The sequence below is a fragment of the Physcomitrium patens genome, chromosome 4, assembly GCF_059467195.1.
Source record: "Physcomitrium patens ecotype Gransden chromosome 4, ASM5946719v1, whole genome shotgun sequence".
Classification (NCBI taxonomy): domain Eukaryota; kingdom Viridiplantae; phylum Streptophyta; class Bryopsida; order Funariales; family Funariaceae; genus Physcomitrium; species Physcomitrium patens.
In genome coordinates, this window is record NC_143413.1 from 21,208,718 (window position 1) to 21,235,927 (window position 27,210).

General features: G+C 34.8%; 1 protein-coding gene across 1 annotated transcript; it reads left to right on the forward strand.

Moving 5' to 3' along the window:
- The first annotated feature begins 12,832 nt into the window (after positions 1-12,832).
- On the forward strand, positions 12,833-17,407 carry LOC112281676 (uncharacterized). Its single transcript, XM_024518463.3, has 4 exons — positions 12,833-13,109; positions 14,205-15,782; positions 16,137-16,976; positions 17,087-17,407. Exons 2-3 carry the CDS (start codon positions 14,550-14,552, stop codon positions 16,563-16,565), a joined length of 1,662 nt encoding a protein of 553 aa, XP_024374231.1. The 5' UTR covers positions 12,833-13,109; positions 14,205-14,549; the 3' UTR covers positions 16,566-16,976; positions 17,087-17,407.
- The last annotated feature ends 9,803 nt before the right edge of the window (positions 17,408-27,210 follow it).

A 27,210-nucleotide genomic window follows, 5' to 3' on the forward strand; every position in this document is an offset into this window, starting at 1 on the left:
AAACTAGACTAGAAGCAAGAAAGGAGTTGACAAGAGTGAAGAAGCCTTCACTCTTGTCTCTATATATACTATCTAACTAGGGGCTACGTAGCGACGTTCTATAGGACCTCCAATATGTGTTGACTTTGTAGGACACATGCCTTGACTTACAAGGCAAGTTTTTCTATGTGTGGTACATGGCCAACTTGTTGACCACGTTTCTAATCCAAAAAGTCAATTAAAGACACCTATGAAATCAAAGCAGTGTCTAAGAAGTTTCTAGGAAGCTTCCATATTAAATATTATAGAATTAACTTACTTTTACTTACTTCTACCTATTTCTATATGTAATTATTAGCTTACATGATTATGGCCGTGACATTGACAAGAGTAAAGAAGGCTTTACTCTTGCCTCTATATATGCTCTTAATTAAGAGCTATATGGCAATGACTTATAGGACCTCTAAAACATGTTGACTTTAAAAGACACATATCTTAACTTACACGATAAGTTTTTTATATGTATGCCACATAATAAGCTTGTTTTACAAGCTATTAATATGTGGTTAACTTGTTGACCAAGTTTCTAATCTACTAATCAACTACAAATATATATAAATTCAAAGTAACATCTATAAAGCTTCTAGGAAGCTTTCCTAAAAGGTCTTATGAAATTAACCTACTTTTATCTATTTTTTATTTACTTCTACCTAATAATTTAGGTATTTATTAGAGTACCTATATATATTTGTGATATAATTTTGGTTGCTGAAAATGTTTTTAGAATAAAAAACTACAAAGTGGAGCTTATCATCTGCTCCTATTTGTGATAAAATAATATCCATGACAAAGTTTGATGTGACTACTTCTATGAAGAATACCTTGAGAAAGTTGACACTATATATTATTGGTGCAAAAATAAATGTTGTCTTTAAGGCTTCAAAATATACTTCAATTTTGTTGCTCCACTTAAGTTTGACTTCACATATTAGACGTATAAGAAGAGTCACTACTTAAAAAAAGTTCTTGATGAAGATTTAATAATAATTTATAAATCTTAAAAAATATTATACATCTTTGATTATTTTTGAGATCTTCTAGTTCATGATAGTTTGAACCTTCTTAAAATCCATCATAAGATTGTTATTTGAAATGATGTATCTAGGAAGTCAAGTTGAATAGTATGAAATATACACTTTTATATCTTGACATATAATATTTTATTTTTTAATTTTTATAACACATGATGAATATAAAATTATTGATCTTTTATGTTCTTAGAGTAAATTAGAATTTTGTCTAGATAATAAATGATAAAATCATCAAGAAATTCATAAAAGGCATCATTTATGAAATTTTAAAAAATAATGGGTGCATTCATGAAGCTAAATGACATGATTTTATATCCAAAATACCTATACTTAGTTCAAAACATAGTTTTTTATTCATCTCATATTTTAATGTATACCAAATTATATATTCTTTGTAAATATATTTTTTGTATAGACCTTTACTTGATTGAATTGATTAAGAAGTCCTAAAATCAAATATAAAGAATACTTATTCTTCATGATGATCTTATTTAGTCTTTGATAGTCTTTGAGAGTTACGAAAGATTCTAGCAACATGATCATTATTGTAATTTGAAGAACTTATTTTCTAACACATTATCTTCTTTGGCAACCATCCTCTTCATTTTGTGATTGCATTGCTACTTTGGACAATGTTAAGTAGTATGCATGGATTTTCTACAATATAGACACAAACCTTTTTAACAATGTCAAGTCTTTTCTAGCTTAGTAAGAAATTTAAAACATATCATATCAATTTGTATAGGCTCTAGATTAGACAAGTAAGATTTCAAAAACTTAGAAAGTATTGCCATGGCTTGATTTATATCTCTCTTATCAAATCTTTATTTTTTGGCATCTTTTAAAGAGTCAATTATCCCATGCAATGGCTTGAGCAATAAATTACCTTAATAAATTTATTTTTGGCATTGTCAAAAATAAATCTTTTACATTATCTTTTAATCCATATAAAAAGTGATTGATAAAGGCTTTTTCATTCCAACCCATGTCACAAGCAAGATTTTAGAATTTAGTAACATATGTGGAGACAAAACAAAATCTTTATCGTAGTCCTATGAGCTTGTTCTTTGCTACCATTTTTTAATTATTTTTTTCTAAATATAGATATAAATACTTCTAAGAATGAATTCAAATCATAGAGTAGTTGTGAATCTTTTTTCATCAAAGGTAAAGACTAAGAGAGAGCATTTCTCAATAGAAGTGCTCTTATAAATCAAACTTGAGTAAATCCATCGGAATATTGAAAAAATTGCAATCTTAAATGGAGCTTAATTTGTTGCAAAAATCTTCAAAATTTCGATCTTATTCCATCAAATTTCTCAAGCATATTAATCTTATCCTCTCTTCTGTGTGTAAAAAGAAGCCTTCTTAGATTTGGTTATAACGGTGATCTACTTACTTTCTTCAATTGCACAATTTTTTTGTGTAAACTTTGGGCTTCTTCTATATGTGCAATAATAGTACCTCTATGATTCATATTAAAAATATATAAGATTTTTACTCTTAAAGTGTTATCAAGCTTGTAAAGATTTATAATAGTTGGAAATTTAATCTCACTTTTGTTGAAATTAGCATCCATAATCTTTCCTTCTATAGACAACTCAAATAAATTCAAAAGGATAAATTAGAGAAAAATAATCTACAATATCTAATATCAAATGGAAATTTCTACAAAGAAGAGAAATCTACTTTTTCAAATAAAAAATGTATGTCAAAAAACTAAACAATTTTTTTAAATATAGATAATCTACAACCTTCAAAATACAACAATAGAAGTAAAATAATCCATTCACTTCTAAAACAAGACATTATCAATAATTTAACACTCTTATCAAATTATCAAGGATATGAATTTCAAAGATAAAAATCCTCAATATAATCTTGTATCACTCAAAAAAACTAAACTAAGAAATCATTCAAAGATGGTAATATATTAAATTAGAATGGCTCTTGCCAAAGACAAGAAGACTAAAAAGTCTTGAAATAATATTGAAGATTAGAAAGGCATTGATAAGAATAAAGAAGGCTTTTATCTTGCCTCTATATATATTTTTTAACTAGGAGCTATATGGAAAAATTCTATAGGACCACCAATACATGTTTTCTTTATTAAGCACATGTTTTAACTTGTAAGACAAGTTATCTATATATAAGCCACATAGTTAACTTATTCCACAAGCTATCAACATATATGACATATTGTCACGGACACAAAATACAGACTTGAAATCTAACAAGAAGTTCAAGAAGAAGTGGCAGAACTAGATTAAATAGATGAGTACAAGAACAATACCAGAAAGGTGAGCTAGAACTCCAAGAGATGTGTTGTCAAGACTGAAGAACTCTTCAGCCTCGATCCCTATATATATTCCTACTTAGGAAGCTTCTCGAGCTACTTCTATTAACTAGGAAGCTTCTAGAAGGTTCCAGAGGCTTCTTTTCTAGAAGGTTCTAGAAACTTCTCAAGCTACTTCTATTAACTAGGAAGCTTCTAGAAAGTTCCAGGGGATTCCTTTCTAGAAGCTTCTAGAAACTTCTCTTCTAGAAGGTTCCAGAGACTTCTTTTCTAGAAGCTTCTAGAAACTTCTCTCTAAAAGGTTCCAGAGGCTTCTCTTCTAGAAGGTTCCAGAGGCTTGTTTTCTAGAAGGTTCTAGAAACTTCTCTCTAAAAAGTTCTAAGGAATATGTCCCTAACATCACCCCCTCCTTTAGCTTCGAGGTCTCTGAGAAGCAATGTTGTTGATAAGTACCAACGCAAGAAAATGAAGATCTGTCGCATAACTTCTGCTATGAACTCCAACTGTTGTTCACGAGGCAAGTGGTTCATCGACCCTTGAAGGCAACGGTACTGGCCCACGCCTTCGACTTCTGACCAAGCATGAACTTCCGTATCCTCATTGTAAAATTGTCCTGCAAACATGCCTTCTGGTTGACCATCGTAAGCAGGCTCGATCTCAAATACGATCACCAGTGATCGGTTACTTGTTATCCTCCGTCGTCGTCGTGGTACATGTAGTTCTTCATCTTGGGGTCACCTTTGTGAGCTACTCGGTTGCGATACTCTGACTGGCATAGTATCTATCTCTTGGCTATCCATATCAAAAGACCAAACTACGATCTATCTTGGAGAAAATAACTACATCAATTATGAATTTTGCTGGTGCTCTCCCCTTTTCTTATATTGTTGGGAGAACAAGCTTCAAAAAGAAGCTATCATCAAATTGATTTAGGTTTATCGGGATGTCATTGATGAAACTCCTGTACCTTTTGTGGCGCATTCGCAAGATTTTCAGATGGCTCCCACGTTCGCTCATTAATGTCATAGCCGCACCAATGAACAAGATATTCTAACTTTCCTCACCTTTGTTGTGAATCCAATACCTTTTCAACCTTGTATTCTTTGTGGTTCTCGATTTCAATACTAGGTGGCGGACATTGCACTCTTCTAGGAAAAGATGATTCTCGATAAGGTTTCAACAGAGAAACATGAAAGACTGGATGTACCTTCATAGAAGCCGGTAACTCCAGCCGGTATGCCACTGGATTAATTTGCTTCTGGATGATAAATGGTCCCAATCTTCGATAGTCCAACTTATCACATGGTCGCTTGGTCTTGATATTTTGTCGAAGAAGCTAGGCTTTATCTCCAACTTTGAAAGTAGGTGCTGGATTCCGAAATCTATCTGCAGACGTCTTATAGGATTCTTGAGCGGATTGTAATTGAAGCTTCAACATAGTTTGAAGCTCTGATAGTTGCTTCGCAAATCCTTCAGCTGCTGGATTGTTATTTGTTGATGGACTCAATAAATCAAGCTTCGAATGATACCCATAGTTGGAAAAGAATGGTGTTTGTTGAGTCGATGCATGGAGGGTGTTGTTATATGCAAACTCGGCTAGCGGTAGATATGCAGTCCAATCGTCTTGTTGATAGTTGATGCTGCATCGTAAGTACTGCTCCAAGACTTGGTTCACCCGTTCCGTTTGGCCATCAGTTTGAGGATGAAAAGCTGAAGAAAGCTTGATATCCACCTTCAATATCCCAAAGAGAGATCTCCAAAACTTTGATACGAACTGGGTACCTCGATCTGATATGATATCATCTGGTAGTTCATGATATCGATATACATTATCGAGAAAGAGTCTTACTGTGACTTCACTGGACGATGTCTTCTTACAAGAAACAAAGTGTGCCATCTTCGTAAGCCGATCTACCACGACAAAGATGCTGTCAAATGAGTTTGATGATGGCAAGTCCATGATGAAGTCCATAGAAATTGAAGACCATAGTCGACGTGGAATTGGCAATGGCTGTAGAAGTCCATAAGGGCGATGTTGAGGATTCTTAGATCTTGAACAGATGTCACAAGAGAGGACAAAATCTTTCACATCCTTCCACATTTGGGGCCACCAAAAATCTCAGGAAATAAGCTCCAAGGTCTTATTGAATCCAAAATGTCCCGCAGTTGGAAAATCATGGCGAGATTGAAGAACTCGGAGTCGTGCTAGTCCTTTTGGAATGTACAATCACTCTTCAAAGTATAAAAGATCTCGCTCCACCTTGAACTTGTCGTCATTGGTACGTTGCTTGATATCAATGGCTACTGAATCTTTAATGGTCATAGCACGTACCTGATTTAGGAAGTCAGCATCAAATGATACAATAGTAGCACAAAGTTGAAATCTCTCTGGCTTCAATAACGTTGTACATTGTTGATCAAACGCTGCTTCTCCAGCCTTTGGTGCAAGATACGATCTCCTTGATAAAGCATCGGATAGTCCTTGCTGCCTTTCAGGTCGATAAGTGATAACAAAATCGAATCTAGATAGCGACATATTCCACCGAGCTTGACGCCGATTTAAAACTCGAGCCGTCATGAAATACTCCAAATTCTTGTGATCCGTATATACGGTTATTGGATGTGTAGCTCCTTCAAGAAAGTGACGCCATTCATCGAAAGAATCCACTATAGCAAGAAGTTCCTTATCGTGGATCTCATAATTGATTTCAGCAGCAGAGAACTTCCGAGAATAGAATGCAACTGGATGGAGCTTCTTATCTTCACTCATTTGTGAAAGCACAGCTCCCAAAGTAAAATCTGAAGCATCAGTTTCTAAATAGAAGGCCTTTGTAAAGTCTGAATGTACCAAAATTGGAGCTGTAGTAAATGCTGTCTTCAAATCTTGAAACGCCTTCTCCACCAAAGGTCCCCATTCCAACTTATCTTTGCATGTTAATCGAGTGAGAGGAGTAGCAACTTGAGAATAATTCTTGATGAAGATTCGATAGAAGTTAGCAAAACCAAGAAAGCATTGTACGTCTCTAACCGTCTTCGGAACCTCCCAAGACATGATTGCTTCTACTTTCTTGGGGTCCATCTTCAAACCTTCTGTAGTCGCAATGAACCCCAAAAATTCCATCTCCGTTTGGTGAAATAAACACTTTTCTAATTTGGCATATAGTCCTCGCTTGCGTAGTTTCTCCAAGACCAAACGAACATGCTCCTCATGTTCTTCCTCGTTTTTAGAGAATATTAGAATATCGTCCAAGTAGATGACAACAAAATCGTCGAGGTGTTCTCGAAAGATGTCATTCATCATATGTTGGAAAACCGTTGGAGCATTGGTAAGACCAAAAGGCATGACATTATATTCGAAATGACCATACCTTGTACGGAATGCTGTCTTCCACTCATCTCCTTCCTTGATTCGTACGAGATTATAAGCTCCCCTTAGATCAATTTTTGTAAAGATCTTCGCACGTCCAAGTTGTTCTAAGAGACTAGAAATCAAGGGTAATGGGTAACGATTTTTCTTTGTTACCTTGTTGACGCCTCGATAGTCCACACACATCCGTAATGATCCATCTTTCTTCTTCACAAATAAGATGGATGCTCCAGTTGATGATTTTGAATGATGAATGAAGTTCTTGGCTAGATTCTCATCGATGTACTTTCGTAACTCTGCCAACTCTATTTGCGATAGATTGTAGATTGGGCCAAAAGGTGGTTGTGCTCCTTCTTGCAAGTCTATGGCACAATCATATGGTCGGTGTTCCGGTAGTATGTCGGCGTTCTTCTTTTGAAACACGACTTCAAAATCTTTATATTGCTCCGGTATACTTGCTGTTGAGATCTTCTCCTCGGTAGTTGGAGCCGCATAAATGACAAATGGAGTGCCTTCCTTAGATGATCTTATAAACGCTCTTACTCCAATGAATAAGGATTTCTTTTTTCGAGGTTTTTTACTAGGTTTTTTCTTGGATGGTTTTGTGGAAAAAGTCATCTTCCACAACCTCCAATCTATCAATGGATTATGTTTTTCCAACCAAGAAAGACCAAGAATAATAGGATTTGATGGGGTTCTAATAATATTAAAAATAATATGACTACTATGGTCTTTAAATGTTACTTCTATAGATTTTGATTCATGGGTGATGCTACCAGACAATAAAGGTCGCCCATCTATGACCTCAACATGAACAGGTTTTGATTTTTGTACTAAAGGGATCTTATGACGCTTTGCAAATTCTTCGTCTAAAAAATAAGCAAATGCTCCTGAGTCTAGTAGTGCTAAGGTTCTCAGTTTTTGAGGGCCGATAAACAGAGGGATTGTAAAACAAAGTGCAGGTTGGGCAGAAAGAAAGGAACTTGATTGTTGTTGGGATATTTCATTGTCCAGCCGCACGGTTCCTACTGTGGCTAGGCATCCTCGTTTTCCTGAACAAATACTCCCCTAGTCTTGACTATGCCTCGATTTTGCTTTTTGTGGCAGTTTCCGACTTTGTGGCCTTCTCCACCGCAATACAAGCATAAATTTTCCTCCATACGTCGCTTTTTTTCTTCTATAGTAAGAGATTTGATACGTACCGCATCAATTTGCATGTCTTCCACCTCTGAATGCAAATTCACACCGCTTGCCGACATAGTTGGAGCATGGCGAATTGTATGTTGTCTTGAGCGTTGGTCTTGGCGACGTTGGAATAGGCGATTATCGCACTTCACAGCTTGGCTAATGGCTTCATTGAGCGTTCGTGGATCAGGAAGAGTTAACAGCAAATCCTTCACATCATCTCTTAAACCCCAATAGAATTGACTCATCAACGCTTCTTCATCCCAATTGATGTCGCATACTAATTGCCTGAAATTCGAAGCATAGACTGATGTAGAACGCATCCCCTATCGTAGCGACCGGATCTTTGTTGTAGCCCATCGAACCTTATCGTGTTCACCAAATGCTTCCGCAAATGCTTCCAAAAAGGTTTCGAAGTTGTTTAATATGGATGATCGTTTCTCAAACAAAGGAGCAAACCATGATAGAGCTTGTCCCGTAAGTAAGGTTCCAACAAGCCCAACACGTGACTCCTCCGTTGGATATCGTTCGAGCTGTAAAACTATTATCAACCTGATTTGATTGACGAATCCTCGAAACTTGGAACGTGTTCCATCAAACTTATTTGGAAGGCTAACTCGAGGCTCCTTATGTTGTAGAACTAGTGGTTCTTGTCGAACCTGAGGTAAAGTTGTTTCTCCAAGTGTCGAAATTTGGGGGTGGTGTAGTTTAGATTGTGCTATCCCAGATACTCCATCATTATGAAGCCTTGCCACCACTCCTTCAATCTCTGCAGTTCTTTGTGATAACGTAGCGAGGGCATTCATAATAGCATCTAACTTAGACTCCGAACTTTCTGTCATACTAATGTCTTGACCTCCGGCCATTCTAAAAGAAGGACAAAAATGACCCTATAAGAGGCAATATTGGTTTATAGGAGGGTAATCCACAACCTATAAAACGCCTTAAGAATTTCAAGAAGAGGGGTAATCCACTCTCTTCAAGAAGAATAAGACTCCAATCTTCTAACAGAAGAAGTAGCAGTTTAGAAGAGGGTAATCCGCAACCTCTAAAAAATGCTAGTATACCTTCAAGTAGAGGGGTAATCCACACTCTACTAAGAAAGAACTAGCTCTGATATCTCAAGTTAGTGTAGTCTCGACAAACTGTCACGGACACAAAATACAGACTTGAAATCTAACAAGAAGTTCAAGAAGAAGTGGCAGAACTAGATTAATCAGATGAGTACAAGAACAATACCAGAAAGGTGAGCTAGAACTCCAAGAGATGTGTTGTCGAGACTGAAGAACTCTTCAGCCTCGATCCCTATATATATTCCTACTTAGGAAGCTTCTCGAGCTACTTCTATTAACTAGGAAGCTTCTAGAAGGTTCCAGAGGCTTCTTTTCTAGAAGATTCTAAAAACTTCTCAAGCTACTTCTATTAACTAGGACGCTTCTAGAAAGTTCCAGGGGATTCCTTTCTAGAAGCTTCTAGAAACTTCTCTTCTAGAAGGTTCCAGAGACTTCTTTTCTAGAAGCTTTTAGAAACTTCTCTCTAAAAGGTTCCAGAGACTTCTTTTCTAGAAGCTTCTAGAAACTTCTCTCTAAAAGGTTCCAGAGGCTTCTCTTCTAGAAGGTTCCAGAGGCTTGTTTTCTAGAAGGTTCTAGAAACTTCTCTCTAGAAAGTTCTAAGGAATATGTCCCTAACACACATGACTAACTTATTGATTAAGTTTTTAATCTATCAATTCACTATAAACATGTATAAAATCAAAGCAGCATCTATAAAGCTTCTGAGAAGTTTTTCTAAAAGATATTATGAAATTAACCTACTTTCACCTAGTCCAGCTAATCATATAGATAATTATTGGAATAAACAGATATGTCCATGATAGATCTTCTATTACAAAATCTAATGTCAATTAAAAACCTGCTCAATCCAATCAAAGAAAATAGTGTGCATTTCAAATTATATGATTACAAAATTATTGAGCTTATTTGTCATCAATAAGCAGAGGGAGGTAAAAGTGCTAACAATACGTTCAAAGAAGATTGTGGGCTAGCATTGTTCTTGTATACAGAGAAGCTACAAAGCCTTTTTGTAGTTATCTCTATGTTGGACATTAGAGATATGAGTGAATACGCTATCTACATGATCCTTCATGACATTCACCAGAAGCTGCATAAAGAAGCCCTCTAATAGAGCATATTCTTGGCTAAGCTTGATTCTTTATTATTTAGACCCTCTACAAAGTTATGGCCTTTTGTTTTTTTTCTTCCTTAGCTATAACTGATAACTTACAAGAATTATAACTTAATCATAATGTAACCAAGTCGATTTTTCAATTTTTCAAAACTTATCAAAGATTATAACATATTAGGAGATAACTTACAAGAAGTAATATTGTATGTATATAGTAACAATTGAAGAGGATTTTTTTATGAATTTGAAGAGGAAAAAATAAATTTCTTTCAACATTGTAGCAATTTGGTTTGGCATTGATAGTTTACTAATAACATTTTATATGAGAGTAAATGCTTAAATTTAAATAATTATAGATTTGTAACTTTAATGATATAAAAGAAGTGATGGAAATGATTTTATTAAATTCAATTTATTTTCATTTATAGATATTGAATCTTTTAACATTATATCTTACTTTTAAATTGAATTATTTAAAAAAATTCTTATAATAATTATCTCAAATGAACAATAATCAATACTGATTTTATTAAAAAATTAAGATAAAAATTATAAATCTATTTTTAAAACCAACAAATAAAATATTTTATCTAATCAACTTTTTTGGATCAAATTTTAACTATTTTCTTTAAAAATTGTACTATAAAATTTATCTTTAATAAAAAATATTTTAATTATTTTTAAAAATAGAATAAATAATAAAAATAAATGATGAATTTGAATTTGAATTTTTAAAATTATAAATAAAATTTCTTAATAGGTGTAATTGAAATAAATGAAACGTTTATATTTCAAAATAATTAGATGCAAAAAAATTAACAAAAATACTTTGCATTTTAAATGGTATAGTTTTATTATGCATATTTTTAACAAATGTTATTTTAACTTTATATTATTTATAAGTTGCATCTTTAATACAGATTTAGATGTTAAATTCAAACGTATATTTTTTATTATGTGTATTTTTAAAAAGTATTGTTTTATCTTTATTATACTTTATATTAAAAAAAATACTTATTATTTTATGTAATTTTTTTTGATAAAGAAGTTCTTTATATCTTTAATTTTTTAAAACTTATTACTAAAATTATTGGATATAATAGTAAAAAATGTTGGAGCACTACTAGCATTAACTTTCTTTCTTTTTAAAATATTTTTTATTTGACATTTTTTATAATAATTCTATTTATAAGGAATATTTTGAAATAAGAAAAAAATCATATAGTGTTTTTAGAAAATATTAGAATTAGGAAAAAAGTTACAAAAAAAATAAAAATATTTTTAAATTTACTATTTAAAGAAAACTAATCTTTAACTTCTATAGTACTTTGGTGATTCCAAGAATAATGGAAAACATGCTTGTTACTAAGATGGATTAATTTTGACTAATAAAAAAAATATAATAACAATTACAATATTAAACCTTAAATAAAACATAATTCTTAGAAAGTTTCGATATGACCTCGTTAGCTAGCATATATGAAGGTAAGATTGAAGCCATCGTCAATCTTACCTTCATCATACCTTAATCTGATCTCAATTCAAAACATCCTAATTTTTCATACTCAATAGTAGCAAGCCCACTTATTTCTCTAATTTTATATACATACCTCTTTGTAGTAGTTGAGATTCCAAAATCTGAATGACAAACTGTTGCAGTGTTTTTTCGCAATTGTGTCTTGTGCAATCTTTGTTGTAGCAAGTCAAAATACTTGCTCGAGGATCATCTTCATTGGATCAGGATGATAAAAATAACTCAACCATGCTACTATTAGAAAGCTGGGGTTCTCAAACACGCTTCTCACTTTCACAGACACGGAGAGGGTGTGGGTGACGAAAGCTGGGGCTGCGAGCGCCGCGACCACTGCGCGCGCGCGTTGTGGGTTTCGTCGCCATCTTCACCTCACAAATAGCAATAAAGCAGCAGCTCCGAGCTGGCGATGCGTGGCCCCGCTGGTCCCGACGCCAGCCACAGAAACCATCCATTATACCAATTCCCCACTTTGGTACTACGCCATCTTCATCTCTGTTGTAGTGCACTGCAGGTTTGACTTCCACTGGAGTTTGGCTTGTCTACGGAAACCTAAACCCTACTAAGATCAGACCGTGGTGTGAGATTTATGCGTAGATGGACGTGGTTCCCATCGCCGAAGAGCACCCACAATCTAGTAGTGATGGAATCCAACGGGAAAGCTTGTCTCTGGGTTTTTTCTCGTAGAGTCAGCCTTTGATGCGCGCCATATCGGGTAGCCTACACAGGTAACTTGTGAATGGCTCCTGGTGTTGGATCTCTGCTTCCATTCCGTGTTGGCATGGTCTGATGACTAGTCGTCAATGCAGCAGTGCTCTGTTGAAACTGAGATACGACTGGGATCGGAGGGAAGGAAAGAAAAACGAAACGAAAAAGTCCAGAGGGTTTATCTGACGATAATGCCGATGCCGGTGATCCAACCGGGGTTTGGCGGGTCAGGTCGGAGAGCAGGCTTATCATGAACTTTAATCTGAGAACAATTGACGGACAATTACGGAAACCTATGCAGGGTTGGTGGAAGGGGGCTGCATTATTGTAATCGAGAGAATGGGGGGGGCAGGTGTCCTGCCCGCGTTGGGCAGCCTTGGCAAGAAGAAGGGAGTGTAGAGAGTTCGACGAAGCTAAAATAAGAAGCGATTTGAATGGCTCCTGCCTCTTGAATGGCTGCTGCTCCGCAAGCTCAGCATGTAGAGTAGGGCGAGTGACAGCTGCTGGCCTGCATAGATCGTCCCCTCTGTTCCCCTTTCCTGCCTCTCTCTACTCTTCTCTCTCTCAAGCCGCTCGCCACTCGTCTCTGCCGGCGTCTTTGAGTTCTTCATCCTCTTGCTGCACCCTTCCAGCAGCTGCTTTACGAACATCACGTCTTTGAACTCTATTCCAAGTTTTTTGTATTTGCGTTTGGCATCTGGCGGCTCCGGCATGTAATGTAATGGGCGCCGGCGTCAGGCAGGTGATTCGTTGATCTTTTCTTCTCGGGTAAGTGCGCAATGCCGGCCTCATTGGAAACCTGCGGTTACAGGCAGGAGTCGATTATGTGTTGTAACAGTTCGAAAAGCGGAGGCAGGAATTGTGCGTTCTTTTTTGAATTTTAATCCAGGAGCGTTTGGAACTATTAGTTGTCTGATCCTGATCGATTGGCTCAGGCATCTGGTTGAGGAGTATGCAGTTCCTAGATCAGGTGCAGGTGTTGGTTGATCGAAGTTTCGTTTCTGGCCGAGTATGTTCGTTTTTGGAGTTTCTTGGTGGTCCTTAGTGGAAGATCATAAGTGGCCACGTTGAATCAGACGGGTCTTTTGAATGATTGGGGTTTCATGTGTCACCGTGGTAACTTGGATATAAATGCCGTACCCTTCTCTACGGAAAGCTTCGTAAACTTAACATGTTGAGCCTCTACCCGGGTTATAGATTCAATACGAATTTCTTAACTTCATGCACTCATTGAAGAGAATCAATGTGGTCGTGTTTCTTCGAGTTCTTCAAATGTACATGAACGAGTATATAACTTTTCAATAGAAATGACGGCAACTTCTCCTTGCTTCTGTTGTCCAACAGACTCTCACAGTTAGATTTTTGTTTCATGACAATAGATCTAGTGCGTGCGGAATTAGGTTGGTAATATGAAGAAGGTATCTAAAAAATATATGCTAACCCTGAAGTAGATTCTCCTTTCATTCTTTCTGTGTAATTATCGTCTATACAAACCTCGCTCTTGAAGAACTTCAGAAGGCCACCTTGACAATTGACTAAAAGTTTCAGTTTTATTAGAATTCAACCAAACTACACTCTTCCGTACGTCAAACAGTGTCATGAGTCGCCTGCTTTCCTCGCGTGACGACGTGGATGTCTGTACTCGTAGGTTCTGCTGATCTCATCTAAGGATTCTCGATATAGTCCGTGGTTTTGAATTCCGACAATTATCGTTCTGGATCCAAATTATACGTAATCACTGCATTCGCATCGAGAGTTTTGATTGTTCGTGGCTGTAATCAGGTTGTATATCTCATATTGACCTCAGAAGGGAGGACTTCTGCTAGTTTGTTGGTGACGGTGGCTACTTGCGTCTATCCGCAGGTACAGTGAGCCGATAACTGGGTATCCGGGTTCGAGGAGGCGAAGTTTTCGTGTCACACCTGTCTTTGTCCTCGGCATCACTTTTCTAACGACGGTTTATTCCAAGGCAAGACTTAGACGACAGTTTGAGATTCTGGAGGATTTTTTGGTCAATTATTTCGAATTCGTCCAGGCTCCTTGAGCCTTTATCGGAACATAGATTACGTTGTCTGGATTGAAGAGGGACCATTGGCAACTGGACGAAGGAACAACTACGAGATCTTTCCACCAACGACGGTGATTGCATGCCTGAAGAAGTCACTCATGTTAAGAGCGTAGGTTGGTGGTCTTCCTTCTGCGACAGATATGGAGAAAGAGTCGGAGCTTTTAGCGACGCGGAATGCGGTAGGAAATAGCGTGCTATTGACGCCGCTGCAGCCTCTACCGTTCGGTAAGACCTTGTTCAAGATTGCTCAGCCTGATAATGCTGACGACGATGACGATGACGACGATGGTAACGATTGCATTTCTCTCAAAGAATGGCAGCCAGCAGAGACGACAAGCCCAAGGCGTACCACCGCCGTCGCTGCTGCCAACGAGAATGGGACTTCCTACAGCGCTTGGAAACCGGTAAAGGACAACGGGACTTCCTCCAATGTCCTTCCGTCGAAAGGCAGCACCTGCACACTTCCCATCGGTTACAGTCCTACTGTGGAGACGAGTGACGATGTCTGCTCGTCCCCTCCCACTCATAGAGATACCACAGATGAGGTCCCCTTGTCTGTACCCGAGAGAAATGTTGAAGAAGACCAGCATGAGGATGACAGCGAGAATGGATCATATGAAGACTGCCTTGAGGATGTTGTAAAGAATCAACCCGAGGCTGAACCTGTCGACGGTGGAACGGTGGCCACAGAAACGGAACATCGTCCGAAAACATCTCACCACCAGCATAACATTAGCCTCGCGAATGGAATTGCACCATCGAATCCGACAGCCGGAAACGGATACGATATCACCCTGGACGACCGAGACAATAGTCTGTCGCGTCGTTCCACGGGATCCAGCCGGGGCAGTTCCCTGCGTGTCTCCTTTATTAACGAGGTAATGATCGACTCGCCTAGTCCACCTCGAAAAACCAGTAAATCCCCACTTCGGACGCAAAAAGTCCGCAGCAGAAGCCCTCCCAAGAGACCCAGTTGGGATAGTTCTGCGAAGATTGGGAAGTCTGCGCCGCCCATGCCCAAGAAATTCGTTCAACCCACACTTCACGGCATCAAGGTGAAGAAGGGTCAAGGCGGTGTTGCTAAGATCGCAAAGAGAGCATCCATGACGTCCGCCGAAATCGAGAACAGCCTTTCAAGAGAAGGTCGATCGAGCTCCAGGGGATTGGTAGCTCAGTCCTGGGATTCTCAGCAGTACCGCGGTGGGAGCGAGTTTGATGGCATTTCTCAGATGATTTCTAGCCCCCTTGCGTTTCCATCCCAGGAAAAGACCGAAGACACTCACAAATTCTCTTCCACAACTGCCAAACCTTTTGTGCCTAAAAGCAATGGCATCCGAAATCACGAAGTCCACGACTCACAGAAAGGGGGCGAGGTATTCGATCGTCTGACTGATTCCTCTCCTTTGAATCATCCCGCAACGATTAAGTCTAAGTTTTTCGATGTCTCTACGTTTATTTCGATGGTCTGTCTTCTGACAATGTGAAGAACATGTAGAGTGAACTTCGTGTATCCGGGATTCATACTTTCATCCTTTGTTTTTTCTTGCGTTGAATGTGTTTACAATCTGTTCGCTGTGATAACTGATGTGAGATGTTGTGCTGGGTCCATTGCGAGGAATGCCGCACAGTCGTCTTGTCCTGATTGTTGAGAATTATGTCTCTTGATTGAACCTTTCAAGGTCCTTTTCGTAAACTAAATCTTGAAGACACTGTTTTTTGCATCTCAGGATTTTAAGCCTATCATGGAATCCAATAGTCTCACGGGAGACTTAGGAAAACTCTTTAACAAACTCCGGAGATCATCTGCTCCCCTGTCAAAGCCACCTTCGAAACCCCAATCGCCAGCTCCGACGACGAAACTCTCAGCTGTCCCTGTGCTTAGCAAGATGACGAGAGCGAATTCAACGCCAGCAGAGAAAACCAGCAGTAAGAAGACTCTTGCCCCTCTCCATTCTCTGGACTCGAGCGGTGTCAACCAGAAGTTCACTATCGGCAGCCACGCAAGCTTGAAGCTGCTGCAGGAATGCGCCTTATCGGAGAAGAGTCTTCCAAGCGCTACATACAAAGTCCGTAAACCTCGAAAGATTCGGGACCACGAGCCTCACATCCATTTTTACAAGACCATCTCTAAGACTCTAGACTCGAAGCTGAAGTAAGTGGACAAAAAGTAATCCTTAGTCAAATAGCAAATTCTCTACAATTGCCGTGTGGGAGGAGAGTTCACTGGTAATCACTATTGTAGATTTTTCTACAGCCGGGATCAACTTTTCTTCTTGTTATTTCTCCCCTTTTGATTAGAGTAGACGATTATAGACTAGTAAGCAGAGCAACATTAAGTGTAGGAATTTATACGACTTTTGGTCTCTGTACTGTACATAGTCGGCCCCTGCCGTTATGTTTCTAGCTGTTGCCACACTATGAAGGTAATTCGTGAAGCTTGACCTGGAGACTGCAAGGAACGATCACATTTTCGGATTCCACCGACCAATTCATGAGCGACGCTCCTCCCGATTTGGGTCTTCTGGAGACCTAGACCTCGGATATACTTGTACCCTTCGATTTTCCTTGTAAGTGATCCTGAAACTTGCGTGCCGAAGTCCATTTTTGCTCATGGGTGGAGAATTGGTGGTGGCTCGATCGTGTTCCGTGTGCTGAAAATGTGCTTGTTTTTGTGCAGGGATATTCTGAAAGCGTCGGTGGGTAACACGGAGATGTCGGTGTGGGTCAAGCGATGTATCTGTTCAGGACAACAGACAGCTACAGAGAATGTGTTCTTGTGCTCGGCAGAGTCTTTGAATTCTAGCGATTCTCGGCTCTCTCACTCTCCCTACCTACTCTCTGCTGACTGATCCTGTACAATAGCTGCCTTTCAGAGTACAAGATGCAGCTACTTTTTTGAGGGTGAATATATATCATTTTGTTGCGTAACTCGTGAATGGGAAAGATCCACTTCACTAATGAAGTTAAGATGACGATAAAATCAATCAGATTGCTACAATTTAACTGTGTCTGAACCATGATGCTGAATCCACGTTCTCAATCTCCTCGAATATGGATTTAAACACTTGACCCTATCTCTGTTTATTTAAAAGGATTGACAGCAACTATTTCAACTTGTAAACTAACTATTCTAGAGTATGGCAAAGCAAGTGTGTAAATTTGACAGTGATGCCTGCAACTATAGCGTTAACGATTGTGCAACATCGTGATGTCGCTACGAAAAAACGAAATTGATCCATTAAGGAGAACAAAGTAAAGAAATGTACTGTCTAAGAAATCAACACAATGTTGAAAAGAATTGATGTATAGCACTTCTTGTGGCATATGTTACAGCAAAAATTGAACGATTGAGTGGGAAATTAGTATGGATAAATTTGAAGAAGTATTTTCAATAAAATTTAGTACACCAGTATATGATCATATGATTTGTGAGTGTAATATAATTTATTCTTTTTTGTTTTATTTCATTTTTTTGGATTTAAATCAAAACTATTACATTGGATAGGGTTGTGGATTACAATACAAAATGGGTTGTTAAATATATGAATATAATAATTAAGTGTGGATTTCTACTAAACATTTACAATTGCATAAGCCTTAGATGGATTCTTTTTCATGTAAAAGAAAAGACTAGCAAATATTTGTGTTGCATAGCATCTGTAGTTAGCTCAGTGGCAGATTAATAAAACAAATTATTATCTTGAGCTTTTCAATTTTTACCTAAACTTAGTTTAAATAGATTTTGTGCAATAATACATCCACCAAGGCAAAATTGAATGGCCAAATGAAGGCTACTCAATACAATTTGGATAATTTTTTTAAAATTATGATAGTCTAAGTTTACCCAATAGATCAAAAAAAAATCAAGCTATTTACAACATAATGCAAAAAATTGGATAACTATAGTAGTGTAGTTTTGAGGTACTGAAGTAGTAAATCATAACATACGTTATCTTGAACAAGTTTCATCAACAATATGTACTATATTTTCTTTTTTGTTGCAATTATGTCATTAATATACTTATTTACCTTTGCATTTTTTGATGCACATCTTTTTTCTTCTTCTCTCCTAATAAGGTTTAAACTTTTAGTAAAAATGGAAAAAGAAGACAAGAAAAAGTTTATTTTTTGATATCTTTCTAATGCTTCAATCTTCCTATTTGTCCTTGTAACCAACTTCCAAGCTTATTGTTGGTTAAAAAGAAAAAGAATAATTTTGGTTTTAAAGGACATTTTAATACTTCCTATTATTTTTGCTTCTATGACAAGCTTAGAGGTTGTTGTGTATTCTCAAATGATTTTTTTTGTTGAATTTGTCACAATGCTTATAAATATTTTATTTCCATAGAAAGCTCCAATACTACAATCTTTATGCTAAAAAAGAGTTTTATATCTCTCTATTTGTATTTACATTTTTATATTAATGGCCAATTTTTTCAATGCAATCTTTTTTTTCACAAATTACCACACCTTATATAAAAGACATAGTCTTTATGCTACAACTTAAATATCATCTAGAATTTGTATAGTTAGAAATTTACATATATATATATATATATATATATAGAGTTATATTAAAAAAAATAAAAAATATTAATCAAACAACTAAAATGTTCAAAAACTTGATATGCTGTATACTTTGTGGTTTTGATTTTTTTTAAAGCTAAAAATCAATCTCATGGCTTTAAAATATATTTATTTAATCTTTGAAATGTATATATTTATATATATTTTAAAACTATATTCAAATCTAAAACCACATATTACAACAAATTTCTTCTATAATAGATGTAATTTAAATTTGTCTTATAAAAAAATAAATTTAGCATATTCTAATTAAAAATAATACTTAAAAATAATTTAAAGCATATGTCACATGTTAACTTTATAAAATTTAAAAAAGAAGTAGATGCAATTGTTTAAACTAGTATTAAAGTAACTTAATTATTCTTTTTATATAAGATTTTATATCAAATTCTAAAGTATTCTTCCTATGAACTTCAATATTGATATGTTTCTCTACTTGTTGACATTCAAGTCTACTATTACCTCTATATATATATTGAATGTTATTAAAAAAAAGAATAGTAAATTATAATTAAAATATATCATTTCAATAAATTGACTTGAATATTAAGTAATAGATAAATTATATTTCTTTAGTAAAAAATAACTAATAAATTTCTTAAAGTTAAAACTTTAGAATTTTTATTTTAGTTTAATACTTCAAAAAACGTTTAGAAAGTCTTTTTAATGAAAAAAATTACTATAACTTAAAAATAAAATCTTAAAAAAATAAAAAATATTAAATAAAAAATATTATTATATTAAGCATAGTTTGTTTTAAACATGTCTATAATTCTATGCCTTGTTTATTTATTATATAATTTTTTTAAAATAAAATTACATAGACATGGATTTAGATGGAAAAAAACCATCTTAGATTTCTATCTAAAAAAGATTAATATTTGTAGTTAAATTTAGTTTAAATAATAAATTTAGATAAGTTCAAAATTCTTTAGTTTGCTTATTTATTATAGTAGTCTAAAGGTGATCAACCATGTATAAGGTAGAATATTATAACCCTTAAGATTTGAAAAGTTTTATATGTAAAAAACCCCTATATTATAGATAATAATTTATAAATGGTTTTTTTAAGAAAGTATGAATTTAAAATTATTTTTATTAAAAAATAATTTAACAAGATTTAAAACTAAAGTATATAATAAATCTCAATGTAAAAATATTATTGTATGCATTAAATTAGATGCTTTTGTACAATTGATTAATTGTATGATTTGCAATATTAGCTACAATTTCATACTGAAATTAATTAATTTTAAGAAAAATTTAATTATTTTTATGTTTTTAATTCTAATTTTTCACTTACGAGAGTAATTTATACTCTTTTCTACAATAAATTATCAATTAGAAACTTGGATATTGAAATAAAAAAAAATAAAAAAAAATGATGTTTTTTTTGTAGAAATTTTAGATAGGCTTAAAAATATCTTAAATCTATCTATTGAATTAGAAATGCTAAATTGGATTTAAAGTTGAAAAATTATCAACTTATGCAAGCATGCATATAATTCCTATAACAATAAATAAAATAATAAAAACTAACAAAAAATAATGTACTTTTGTAAAAATAAAATATAACATAAGGTGATGAATGCTAATTATTTTTAATAATAATCCAATTTTTTCTATAAAAACTCTTTTTTAAAACTAATATATATGTTAATTTTATAAGAAAATTAACCTTTATTAGAAATTATATTCTACTCTATATTTTCATAATAGTCATTTAAAAGAGCCATAAAAATGCATTTATTGTTCTAAAAGGAAACATAAAAATATTCTAATATTCATAAGATATTTCTAAGACTACCAAAATTTTTGCTATTGCCACTACAACTTGATACTTACTTAATATTTTTTTTTAGTTTTTCATCATTTGAATGAAGAATTATGTTCAATCAAATGATTTAAAAGGTATTAAATAAAGAAATTTATTGGTTTAAAAGTATTAAACAAAGGTGCCATGTGATAGATGGTAGGTTGTAGTAGTAGTAGCAAAAACTATGGTGACATTAGTAATATCATATATATATATATATATATATACATATACTATTTGAAGTTTAGATGGTTTTCTATATATTATTAAAGAATCTTAGTAATTCATGTAGGATAAACTATTATAACTCAATTTTAGTAACCACAATTGACTTCCAATGCAATAAAAAATTAACAATCTTAATGTCAATTTGTTATTGCTTCATTTATATTCTTTTGAATTGTCTTATATAATTTTTAATTTAGTGTTACATAGTTTTTTAATTGTTATATATAATGTAGATTATATTCAAATTACAACATCACAAATACAAACTTTATAATTTCAAATGGTGATTAAAATCTTTAAGAAAATCCATTGCTTTTGCCAATATAATGTTCTTGTAATGCTCATATTGCATTCACCACTTAGAATTTGACTCAAAGCTAAATAATGTTTCTATGTAACTATAGTTTACTTCAATCCAAGAGCTTCTATAGGTATGATCTTCAACATGCTTTGCTAACATTGTTGCCTTGTGAATATTAGTCGAAACTCCTTTTCAAGGCATGCAAAACCCACATGTACTCTAAAATCAGCTGGAGTTGGAACGCTTAATTTCCAGCAAGATCAGCTCGAAGCATAAAGCCACGGACAGCAACAAGATGTTGAAAAGAACTTCCTACAGGACAGCCTGCTAACAGTCATCGCTGAGCAATGTAAAATGGCTGTCGGCCGAGGCATCAGCTTGAAAGCCGCAGTGCAACAGCTAGAATTTGTAAAACATTGGTTGTGACTCAAATCTACACTGTTGCCTGTCTCATGTATAGATGGACCCATGTAGGAGTAGTGAATGTCACTCGGAGCGTTCTAGATCTAATCACCCTCAATTCAGCGTTTGTTGATTAGTGCTCTGCTGCGGTGTACTCCACAACCATTTTTTCAGACGGTAGTACTTACTGTTTAGCTAGATCTGGAAATAGGAGCTTGTCCACCAGACCACTATCATGCTTAACTTTGAATTCCTTTGCAGGATTCGAAAACTCGTGCTTACTGCACCTTACAAAGATTACAGAACCCTGAACTCCATTGGTAAAAGATTCTGAGCATGCCGATTGACGAGAAAAGTACTGAAACTGCTTAAGCGTCACTGTTGTAAAGCTCCAGACTCAAAAGACGTGTGTACAAGTCTCTACCAAAACGTGATGTTGTTATCAAAGGGACGTTCTCTTTGGTCTTGATTATACAACATGATTGAAAACTACATTTTCTAACAACGCCTGGTGGCATACCAATTCTGTGCCCATTGTCCATGTTCTCAATTTGATCCTAAAAGCTGGACAAGGTGCCGATCGCTAAGTTTAAGCCCCTGTAACATCTGATCCTGCGTTCGAGGCTTAACACGAGTGATCATTTTTTGAGCAGCTCCACTGAATAGAAAACCACTTCCCACTTGGAGTGCTTGTGCTTGGCCTGACTGAAACTGCTGTTGCTTCAATAAGAGCAGCTAATGAGAATCAGTACCTTGTTGTGTTTGTCTAACGTGAAGGATGGCAACTTGATTAGCTATTAACTGGTTGTAAGTAGCGAAGAATGAATCTCAGGTTCTCTCACTCATGGAAGAACTACAGATTATCAGGCTGAATGAGAGGCTCTGTCAAAGACCACTTGATATATATATATATATATATATATATATATTTTTTCTTATACAAATATATGTTTATTAATTTTGATTTTTTTGTTAATTTTTTATATTTATCTTAAGTTTATTTTTTTTGTTTGATTATGTATTAATTACTTTAATTTTTTAAATATTTTAAAATTTAATAGAAAAGCAAGAAAAAATAGGAGTTATAGTTTTTAATAGTATTTTTATATATAGAAGTATCATATATAAATTTTATTCTAGTCAAAAAAAGTTTTCAATATGATCACTAGACTTGAAAGAAAACCAATATCTATGCTTGGAATATGTTCTAACAATGAGTTACAAGAATACATCAATAAATGAAAGCAAAAAAAAGTTGATTTAAAAATGCTTATTAGTTTGGATTTATCTTCTATAATTATTCTAAAACTAAGAAGTTATAAAAATTCCAAAAATATATAGAATAATATTTTTTCAATTTAAATCTAACATACTTTAAAAAATGTATTCTACTTACAAGGAAGGTTTTGTGATTACAAAATGTCTTACTCCATTGACATAAGCTTCCATATTCGAAATATTCATCTGATGGTATTATCCCTCAAGGACCTCAACAATGAAATCTCCAAATGTATGATTCTTTCAAAAATTATGTCTAGCTTTCTACTAAGTTTTAACAATATTTTTGCTATGTGGGCTAATGTCAACAAAGACAAACAAATGATTGATGTTCTTCAAGAGTGTCTCTTACAATACAAAACATTGTTATAAATTCAAGATAACATAGAAGAATTTCTTGATCTTGTATTTTTTTACCCAAATACAAGCTCAAAGAATTAAAACAATGACATGTTGTGGCTATGTTGACTTGGCGGCTATTATACATATGACAGAATACTGTGAACGATTTTGAAAATTTACACCAATTGATAAAGAAAAATGAATATTCACAAATGTCAATGATAAAATACTTTGGATACATGGACAAGGAATTATTTGCATCCAAAAATTAGTAAGAAATAAGTTCTTTATTGAAATTCTTACAAATGTGATTTCTAGCTTTAGCTTGCATTTTATTTTATTTTATTTTATTTTTATTTTTTGGCATTGTCTTCAAAGACAATACTTCCTTTGTCACAATTCTAGGAGCATATAATCTTCTATTGAAATTAGGAAAAATTACATTAGAAGACAAACAAATTAATTGATAATATTAATTATTTTTACAACTTGTATTGCTATTTATTCTTTTACAAGTAACATCTACAGCCAATGTAATTTCAGTCTTAGTTATTGCTACTAAAAAATTTGATAATACAGTTCAAACAAAAAAATTGTTGAACAAGACAATCAAACTATATTCAATGCAATAAGACTAATTTTATATGGAAAAAAAATAAAATAAAAAAATCACTATGGCTTTGAACTAAAGCAATTAATAATATAGTATGTATCTTAAATTGAACCATTAATAATGAAATTGATAGTCAAACATTATTGGATGAATTGGATTGATGTAATGGTCAAATAAGAACTTATTATTATTTTTATTATTGTTTCAACATCTAACAACAAATTTTTTTTCTACAATAAATACAATAACAGAATCTGGCATGTTCAACATGCGGCATAAATTCCGTTTAAGTGAGTTCTATTTTGAATAAGTTTTCTACACAAAAATCACTAAAATCGCAACATGCCAATTGAAAAGCATGGAGAATTAAGGGTAGGTTTGGAACAAGGTTTGAGGTCCTCAACAGCTTGATCGTCGTCGCATAGAAATGTGTTGAAAGTTTCGCATATTCATCATTTTGCAAAATCTGAGATCTTAGCTCCATCGCAACTCTGAAATCCTGTTACGATACATTGATCGTCGTGCACAATCTAAGTGCGACCAGATTATTTGTGATGGAAGTGTGGCGATTAGCGAGAAGAAAGACATCACAGTTCCTGATGAACAAGAAGATACGGTCGACAAGGATAGGTCGTGCTTGAATCAGATCGCAAGTCCCCGTTGAAACAATATTTCGTTTAATAACAGGATAAAATCAAAACAATTGTTTCTTGTACCAAGTCCCCATTGTACGAGAATCGCATCAGTATCGAACTGTTCACGTACCAGACGGGTCAGTCCAGCGTCGCCTCGTGGCCACAGGAGAGACATCCTTGATGGGTGCCAACAGTAGGGCTAACTCTAGTTCATGTAGAAAATGTCCTCCAGCAACGTCGGAGTTCGTGTTTTCTCTTCGTCGATGAGGTCCTCGGCAACCTTGTCCAAAGACTGGGAGCCATCACATTCTAACTTATGCTGCTCTCAACTTCTTCCTGACCATTCCAACCCAACCGAAACTCTAGCACTGCAGTGCATCTCCTACAGACCAGCTTTGCACAATATTTCAAACCTGAACCGTGCCGTTGCATTTTCTCTATTCTAGCTCGAAAATTAGGCAGCCGAATGAGATTTGTGCATGCGGGTAACAGAGAGAATATGCTTCTAATTCATGGCGACACAGTCTCTGTGGGGTAGTCCTAACTGATGGATCGAGATCAACGGTTGCATGCACAGGGGCTTCACGGTGTGGACATATCATCACAAGCGCCGAAATTCGGCACAAGGGGGTCGTATATAACGACAGTATGAGATTTGGTGTGTGTGTGCGCGTATGTCTCCGTGCAACACCAGAAAACAACCATCTTTCTCAACGAGCTGAAGTGACGGTGCCTGTTGAGACCGTTGAGCTCAGTGATTCGAGACTCACCCCCTTCGCCAAAGCCACCGAAACGCCCCGTGCCGACGGTAAACCCTAACGGCGCGTTCCCAGGATGGAACCCACATGTGTGGAACGAAGGGAACCTCGATCGTCGTTCCCAACAAGCTGTCCACTCTGGCATCCGAGCTGGCGCCCGCGATTAGGCCACCTCGGGTGATGGCCATGACCTGGAGGTTCTTTAGCCTACCCGGTGGTGGGACCCGTGTAGACATGGTCGGCCTCAAGACAGCGTGGCACCTAATACCGTGGCCTAATATCAGGATGAGTGGTATTTTTTTATTTTTATTTCGGCTGGTCTTCAATTTTTTTATTTTATTTTCTTTACTTTTTTCTTTCTCGTGTCTCCATCATGTTGACATCACTAATTATTTTTCATAGCCTTTGATCAACAATTCATGGCATTATGCTTCAAAAATTACATCCAAATGGAGGAATCCTATTACTGTAATGTAATTGAATAAAATTTGATAATGATACCTTCATTTTTTAATTTAAAATATACAAATATATATATATATATATATATGACCCCCTAAAGTGGTAAAAATATATTAAAAGTATCTATTGTAAGCCTAAAATGATTCAACTCTCCTTACCAAGCAATGTTGAGAATTTTATGCTAGCATCCTTTGAAGTGTTATGATTTGAACTTTTACTTGGTACCTCCTTCAACTCATATCTAAGGATATATGAACAAAATTAGGACTCTGGTAAAGCCCCAAAAGTTTAGTTCATTCCGTTGTAATATTAATAATAACAATAATAATTTACTCTGAAGGCAAAATAAACAAAAAATAAAATAAAATAATAAACATGTCTAATTCAAGGAAAGTTATGTTGACGTAAAGATGGACAGCCACGTAAGGTGCTACATTGGACCCATACACGTGGCAGCAACAGCCAACTATCTGAGACATCAATCATTGAGTCTGAGTCAGCATCGTTCGTGGCGAACTCATCCAATTGGATGAATGTTGGATGATACTTTCTCGCTACAAGTCTTCTTTAAAAAGCACAATGCCATTTGATAAAACATGATTATTACATGATTATTTCGAAATTATGCAACACAAATAAAACTTACGTAATTTTTTTATTTGTAAAGGAAATGGTGAATAGTGTTAATACAAATAATGTGGAATAAAACATCTTTCATTAATTTTGGACACATGATGAAAAAGACTAAAATTATAAAAAAAAAAAAAAAAAAAAAAAAAGACAATGAAAAGTGTTAAACTTCCACCTTCTTGTGTGACATTTGTGTTTACTATCACTAGTTCAATAAGACTTTGTATTCTTATATCTTTTTTATTTGAGGTTTACCTTCAAGTAGATCAAAGATATGTTTAAGTAAAATCATTGATAAATTTGCCTTGAAAATGTGGTTGGTTTTTATTGATTATAGATCCAATAGTGGAGAAATGAACCTTGAGGATATTATTTTATTCCATGATAGTTAGGATGGGTGGGTCTATTTAATATTCTTCTATATGTGTGTTTATATATATATATATATATATATATATACATAAGTACGTAAGTTATGTGATTTAAAAATGAAATTATGCTATTGTGCATTCAAGGATCTTTTATTACTTTTTATTTTTTCATTTGAAAAGTTTTGGAGGTTCTTGAATTGGCTCATATCTACTTAAACATATATTTTAATTTTCTTAATATGTATGTAAGAGCATTTTTCTTCTTCTTTCATTTCAATAATTTATAAATGCAAACCACATATTCAATATATCCATGATACACTCAAATTGACAAATTTGCAAATGGATAACACGTTGCATAAATAAATGGTAATGTTT